Here is a 7,938-nt window from a genome sequence, read left to right as displayed (position 1 = left end):
TGGCAGCCTCCCTTAACTCACAGAGCTATTTCAAGCTCTGGGATTGGTGCCCACACCCAGGGAGTTAGCATTCCTGATGGGGGAGGTGGCATGGAAGAGAGCTTTCAAGTGTATTCAACATTCTCCCCCTCAACCCTCTCCAAAAGTCTCTCTATCTCCCACCTCCCCAACACTGAGCTCCTAAAATTTACTGAAGAAAAACAAGCACATTAATCCAGGCTCAACCTAGCATAGTAAAAGAAGCAGGCAGCATTCTCAGCAAACCCTGGATTTGTAGGTAAGTGCTACTCACCATGTTCTTTAATAAAATTTTAGTCTACGCTTTAGACTAAAAGCTGTCTTAAAATTTCCTTCCTGAGTCCTGACGTTATCCTCCCTTTTAATGCTAAACTTTTTCCTGTTATTATCACCAAAGCTTTATTAATAGCAATCCATTTATATCCTGGACACATATTGTGCTCTTAGCTCTGCATATTGTGAGGGACACTAAGAGGAGGAAAGATGTGTCACTGCCTGTTAGTGCAACAGAGTTCAGAGGAGGAAGGTGGGCGAGGGTGGGAAGAGGAACCACTTTCCAATCCAAGTGGTTTCACCAGAGCTGCCCAGACTACTTGTTCTGGATACCTGTGCTATTCTGTGACCAACAGATCCCACTCTTCCCCCTCTTTGAAATACTGATTGTTCAGATTTGGCATGCACCACTAGACTCCAGCATCATAAATCTGAAAGTTCCTTGAGAGCAGGAGCTGTGTCTCATTCACCACTACCCTCAGCCCTCAGCATAGCACCTGCCACATGGTAGGATTGCAGGCTGCATGGACCCTCACGTTCATGAATTAATGAACTGAAGGGGCTCCAGAATGGCTCTGTCCTAAGTCCCCAAATCCTCTCCAGACCCCTGAGCGGGTTTGGGGGGAAACTTTAAAAAACAGTAGAAGAGACTTATCTCACAGGGCAAATAATGCCTTATATATGTAAAGTGTTTTTATTATTTTTGCCCCAAAAGTTATTCATGTAGTTTTCACTTGATCTTTATAGCAACCTGATTGAGGATTTTGTAGGGAGCCTATCGTCTATTTCATTGAAAAGGAGACCGAGGCTCAGAGGAATGACTTTGTCCTCAATACTTCTGTGTCACTCTGGAAAATCATGTTACTATAGGGCTGATAAATGGAATATTGCCTGCCATATCAGTAAACAAAAGGTGTCACAGTCATCAGCGATTGCAGACACAGCCAGTGGTGAGCCCTGAGGATACTGGCCCCAGATAAGCTGGGGTGTATATCAAAGGAATGATTTCAGTGAGCCCAGACTCTTGCATCTTCCCATACATAGAAAAAAAACTAAGTTCCTTAACTTGGGAAATCTAGGTTTCTTTTATTAGCAGTAATCTTTTGTTCCTACTACCTGACCTTTGTTGAAAACTTCTATATATCCTAGCTCCCCACCTCACCTCCTCAGAGCAGTTTTCTCAGGGTTACTTGAGATGATGTCTCCCGGGCTTGAAGTCCTAAAAATTCCTGCCAAATAAAACATAATTCTCAACTTTTAGATTGTGAATAATATTTTAGTCAGCAGGGCAAATTTTTCTAATAGTGTGACTTCATCTGACTAGGCAGCTGTGGATTCAGAAAAACATAGGATTCAAACACTGATCTTCCAGTTAAAAGCCAGGGGTCAGGTTCCCCATTTTGCTTTATCAGGTCTGTCATGGTGCCTGGGAGAATCTTGTTCTATTGTCTCTAGGCCATGAAGAGGATGGAGAGGCACATGGTCAGGGGACCACTACAGAAACGCTTTGATTTGGAGAGGAAGAATGCCAAGCAGGCTGAAGACAGACTCAGCCAAAGACTGCAGAGACTAGAGGTTATCTGCCTGTACCATGTGAAGTTGCTGACCAGGGAGCAGAGACAGCTCCAAAAAGAACTTCAGAGGTTGCAGCAAGGTAAGCCTTCCAGGATGGGGAAATGCAGAGCAGGGCAGCAAACCATCAGCTGGCTAAGGCAAGAGTAACATCCCCTACCTCATGTCAAGGGCCCTTTCAGAGATCTGGACACCAAGAAAGTGAGAACTTCTGATCTCAACTTGGATTTTAGGCTGCCCACACATCCATGTGCCTCTCTCCCTCAATTACACAGCTCCCTGGAGCATCCCACAAGCAAATCTTCTTGAGCTAACACTTCTCAGGCTCCCAGTCTTTCAAATGAGCTCTCTCTGGCTTAAAGCCTTAACATTCTACTTTCTTATTTCTGGGTTGATTTGGTTTCATTTCTTTTCTATGCCTGGTCAACAAGCATTCATTGAGTAACTATTAATGTGCAAGTCATCTTATGAAAAGGAAGTAAAAAAAAAATTTCCCTGGGATTGGCAACCAGAGAGAATTGTGTAACGATGGCTGATCTCTAATAGGACTGAGCAAGGAACACGTGGCTGTTTTCAACACTCACCAATATGAGAGTCAGGCCCTTCCTTTCTTCTGCAGAAAGTGAATTTGTCAACTACCCTCCTTGTACTCCAAATTGTATTCACATGAGAGCTTACAGATTTTGCTTAGATTAGAAAATTTTGCACAAGCGATTATTGTGTATTGGTACTGTGATTTCTTTGTCTTCTTAAGCCAAAGGGCAAATATTTCTGTCATTTACCCAAAGAGCCCTCTTTACTCAGAAGCTGTGAGCTCATATTCTTTGTAATAATTCCCTCCCATAAAACCTTCTGTTGCCAAAGAATAATCCTTTCCAAATGTGCACATCACTTAGAAGACTATCCAATGAACATAGACTATATAGTTAAGTAGTTATAACAAGAATAATGCTACTAACTTCATACACTCATTTCTAGTTAGTAGCTACTGATTATCACAGAAGGAAGGGTTACACAATGCTATCCAGAATCTCAGACCTTCCAAAGCTGTCTACACCATTCAGTAAAAAAAGAAGGAAATAAAACTTCCTGCTCAGTGATTCCATCTTTGTCCATTAAACCATGGTAGCTAAAGATACAGACTCTGGACTCAGATTGCCAGGGTTGAAATCCTGACTCTATCACTTACCAGCTGTGAGGCCTTGAGCAGCTTACTGGACCTGTCTCTGCCTCAGTTTTCTCCAAAGTAAAATGTAAATGATGTTTCCTACCTCATAAAGTCATGAGGATGCAGTGAGCACTTGAAACAGTACCTAAATGCAAAAGAAGTGCTATATAAGTGTTTGCTCTTATCAGTCAATCAATCCTGTAAAAGATTGTTACAGGATTAAAACTCTTCTACTGTTTTGTTGAAAGTTGCCGTAGTTATACAGTTTGTAGAAACTAGTTCTATTTTTCCCATAATAAAATAATCATATGTTAATATTCAACATAGAATGGATCTATCTCAGCTCTTCAAAACTACAGTCCCTTCTTACTTAAGGCAGGTGCAGGAGCCCTGAAAATGATGTAGCATGTTCAAGAGGAAAGCCAAGTATCACAATTGAATATAAAATCATTTAGGTCTCCACAGCTAATAGGTGGACACAAGACCCTAATGTCCAGATGTCTGGCCTAAGAATTATTTCTAGCCTCCAGCTTTAGGTTTTAAAAAGGAGAAACTGAGCAAATAACTGAACTTCCTTGTCTGTAATAAATGGTTAAACCAAACTAGAATGAGAGCTCACAGAATGGAAAAGAATCTTAGAAGCCATTTGGTTGAATCCCGCTTCAGTTCTCAAAAAGGATGCTGAAGACCAGATACCTACTCTCTATGGGGTGTTCAAAAGACCAGGTCCAAGGGAGGTGGCTGTCCTTGATGACTAGAGAGTTTGCATCAGGGACAGGTGGTATAAAAAGAGTCTGGACAAGGAGGCAGCAAACTTTGATTCAGGGACCTCTGTCTCTATTTCCTTTAGAATGTCACATCCTCTCTGAGCCTCAGACTTCTTGACAGTAAAACTAGGAAAGAAGGAAGGAAACAATATGAATTAAGGGTCAGTATTTATCAGTCACTGTACTAGGCAATATATTCCCATGATTCACTTAATGAAATTGTTATTGAGATTCATCTACAGGGTATATGCCCATTGGTGGATTTTTTTATATAAACTTATTTATTTTACTTATTTTACTTTTGGCTGTGTTGGGTCTTCGTTGCTGCGAGTGGGTTTTCTCTAGTTGTGGCGAGTGGGGGCTACTCTTCGTTGTGGAGCACAGGATCTAGGTGCACAGGCTTCAGTAGTTGTGGCTCGCAGGTTCTAGAGCACAGGCTCGGTAGTTGTGGCGCACGGGCTTAGTTGCTCTGTGGCATGTGGGATCTTCCCGGACCAGGACTTGAACCCATGTCCCCTGCATTGGCAGGCGGATTCTTAACCACTGTGTCACCAGGTGGACTGTTTAAAATGCATATTCCCAGTCTTCATCTGTAGAGATTTGGATCAGTAGTTTAGGAATTAGGCTCAAAATCCACATTTTTAAATGAGCTGACACTAAGGCAGATTGTTCTGGGACAGGTGTTGTGTGGGCCAGACTTTAAAAAAAACCCATTACAGCATCTCAGATAGACACAGGAATGCAAATATGAAAAAACATGGTCTGTGTCCTCTAGATGCTCACATTTAAATTGGAAGTTAGCCATGCTTGCAAAAAATTATCGCAGAAAATACTAATTGCTAAATTAGAGTTGTTTTCAAAGTAGAACAAGAGCATGGAAAGTTTCCTATGTCTATCAAAGGGGCTCAGGTGAGATGTCCCAAAAGAGGCAGTGTATGAGCAGAATCTTAGAAGAGGAAGAGAAAGAAGATGGGTGGAGTAGGGGGGTTGGCAGTTTGTCACGCGGACACGTGGCAAGGCCACTCTTGGCAGTAGGAACAGTATGTACAAAGGCGCATGCATGAGAATGATTTGCTACAGGTTGTTCAACCTGCAGGGGTGTAAGGGGTGACGAGAAGGTGTAGGTGAAATGTTTACAGACAAAGCAGTGTAGGCAGTGTCTCCAATCATGTATAGCTTCATAGGTCTTGCAAAAGAGTTTAAATCTCACCCTACAGGGTTTGGGAGTAGGGAGATTACATGTCTACGTGTGAGAAAGATTACTCAGCTGTAATGTTTAAGGTAGACCAGATAGGAGAATTCCAGAGTGTAGGCCAGGGTTTAAAGGCCTAAACTAGGGCATTGGCCAGGTGAAAAAAAATGAGTATCTTAAGATATTTAGAAAGTGAAATTACATCTTTTTTTTTAACATCTTTATTGGAGTATAATTGCTTTACAATGATGTGTTAGTTTCTGTTTATAACAAAGTGAATCAGCTATACATATACATACATCCCCATACCTCCTCCCTCTTGCGTCTCCCTCCCTCCCACCCTCCCTATCCCACCCCTCTAGGTGGACACAAAGCATGGAGCTGATCTCCCTGTGCTATGCGGCTGCTTCCCACGAAATTGCATCTTAAGTGGACCAGCATTTTGAGATATTTAAATGGGGAATTGTCAGACCTTTATGATTAATTATATGTTCAAGGTAAAGAAAGCCAGAGTCAAGAATATACTGCCTGGCACAAAGTAGGCACTCAAACATCCTTGTTAAATTGGATAACTAGATGGACACACACACACACACACACACACACACACACACACTCAAGAAGACAACAGAAGAAGAGCGACCCCAAAAGGACTATCTCTTGCTTTGACTACCTCTCCAAGAAGTTATTTGATGAAAGAATATTAGGAGTTTAATGTAAATTCTAGGCCCTTTATCTGGTCATAAGTCCTCTGCCTGGTGCCTACTAACCCATGTAGATTTAGGGAACTCACTCCCATTAGAGCAAACTAGTGCAAGACTTTCAACTCTAAGTGATCAACTCATGAGATGTCTTAAAAACAAACCAGGTCTTCTACAGCAGCTATGACTACAAGATGCTGAAACGTTAACTCAAAGAGCAAAAGACCCACTTACTCATGGCCAGCAGTTGCAACTCTTGGCTCAGGTGGGTAGGAGGTCACATAATTGAGGTGAATGAAACAATAGGGCACCAGCTCTGTGTATCACTCACACCCAGTCATTTTCTTTTGAAAACACCATGCTTGCCAAATAAAACATTCAGACAAAACCTCCATGGGCCAAGTCAGTTTAAACCTCTGACCTTGGTGTTTCTAAATCCTCTTTCACATATTTGAGGTAAACATTGGGGAACTGCTTTAGGTTTTTCTGTTTCCATTCATCATGCCAGATCAACCTATTGTGTAATATGATCCAATGGTATTCATATACTCTTTCTCTGCCCAGAGAACTAGTTTCAAACATTCTTTTCCTTCTTCTGTTACTGTATTAGTTTTTTAGGGCTACCCTAACAAAGCACCACAAACTGGGTGGCTTAAGCAACAGAAGTGTATTCTCACAGTTCTGGAGGCTTGAAGTCCAAAATCAAGAGTCAGTTCCTTCTAAAGGCTGGGAAAGAAGGATCTGTTCCAGGCCACCCTCTTTGGCTTTTAAATGGCCATCTTCTTCCTGTGTCTCTTCCCATCACCTTCCCTCTATCTGAGTCTCTGTGTCCAAATTTCTCTTTATTATAAGGACACCAGTCATATTGGACTAGGGCTCACCCTAATGACCTCATCTTAACTTGATTATCTCTGTAAAGGCCCTGTCTCCAAATAAGGTCACATTCTGAAGTACTGGGGATTAGGACATCTACATATGACATTTGGGGAGGGTACAATTCAACCCATAACACCTATTAATTAACTCAAAACAGATATCATGAAGAAAAAGTTCTCCTCTTACTTTGAGAATGGAAGTCAGAAGAGACCAGAAGATGTTCTTATGTTCTCATCACAGGGAGGACAGAAGCACAGGGTTCTTCTACAGGCTAATAAATTTAGGTAAGAAAATGCTTACTAAACTCATGGATATGGCTTCTTCCCAACTGACCTCTTTAAATCGTCCTCTCCCTGAGAAAGTGCTGCCTTTCTCTTCTTAAGGAAAGAGCCATTTCTCCACGTTGTTACCACCCATTCTCACCCTTCATGCTCTTCTCACCCACTTTACTACCTCACCTAATATCACACAGAAAGGGGTCATGGTCTAATAACTTGAAAATGCTAAATATGAGCCTCTTCATCTGTTTTCAGAGATCTTTCTTCTTTTTACCTCCTTTCCCAGAGCACCGACAACAAATACGATCCAAGAAATATACAAAACCAAGTCCCAGATGCCTCATTTCCATCACACTGGTCCCAAGGACCCCATGAAAAGCAAAAGGCAGTCACTATCTCAAAATAATAGAACTTCCCACTTTATAGACGAGAAGCCACAAGCCCAAGAGAAATATTCTATAAACCCACTGAAGGGCAAAGACTCCAACAAGGGCATCTCTCTTCTATGTCAAGATCAAGACGCCTCCACTCACACCCTAGACCAAGACCCCAGTTCCAGCCCAGCTGGTGGTAGCAGAATGGCACACGGCGATGAGACCAGATCAAATGATGCCAACAAAAGGCCAGACCACACCACTGGGAAACAAATTCCCCTGAATCCCATAGAATGTGGAGGGAACTTCAAAGGCGAGCCCAAAACATCAACCTATTCATAAATGTATGTAAAGGCCAGAAACACTCACTACCTCCGGCACCAGGTCCCCCCTGAGTCTGAGAGATTGCTTAGCATTGGAGAAATCTTTGGTCACAAGGAATCCTCACAGTCCAGAGCAGGAAAGGGGTGTGAAAACAGGGTGACCATCTAAGTTACTTCCTCTCTAACCATCTAACATATCCTTACAATAACATATGCTATAATCACTAAATAAAACCTAGTTTTTTGTCCTTTTATGGGATATGGGAATATAATCTTTCACTGAATGAGCAATGTTAGCATGAAAAATGAAGGGAGAGATGAATCTTCCGAAACCATTTTAAGCAATGTACACATGTTGCTAATATCATCAAAATTATGACTCTACATTGATGTCTA

The 7,938-nt window shown here is 41.9% G+C and overlaps 1 protein-coding gene across 1 annotated transcript; it reads left to right on the top strand.

Annotated features, from left to right (window-relative positions):
* Positions 1 to 1,749: 1,749 nt before the first annotated feature.
* CCDC190 (coiled-coil domain containing 190) lies at positions 1,750 to 7,561 on the top strand (the record flags this gene model as incomplete). Its single annotated transcript, XM_079696949.1, has 3 exons — positions 1,750 to 1,945; positions 6,725 to 6,851; positions 7,132 to 7,561. The coding sequence occupies 3 exons, from the start codon at positions 1,750 to 1,752 to the stop codon at positions 7,559 to 7,561; spliced, it is 753 nt and encodes a 250-aa protein (XP_079553075.1).
* Positions 7,562 to 7,938: the final 377 nt, after the last annotated feature.

Source organism: Hyperoodon ampullatus, assembly GCF_949752795.1.
Source record: "Hyperoodon ampullatus genome assembly, chromosome: 2".
NCBI classification, from domain to species: domain Eukaryota; kingdom Metazoa; phylum Chordata; class Mammalia; order Artiodactyla; family Ziphiidae; genus Hyperoodon; species Hyperoodon ampullatus.
The sequence above is the reverse complement of the archived record's forward strand: the minus strand, read 5'-3'. Positions and strand labels throughout refer to the sequence as shown.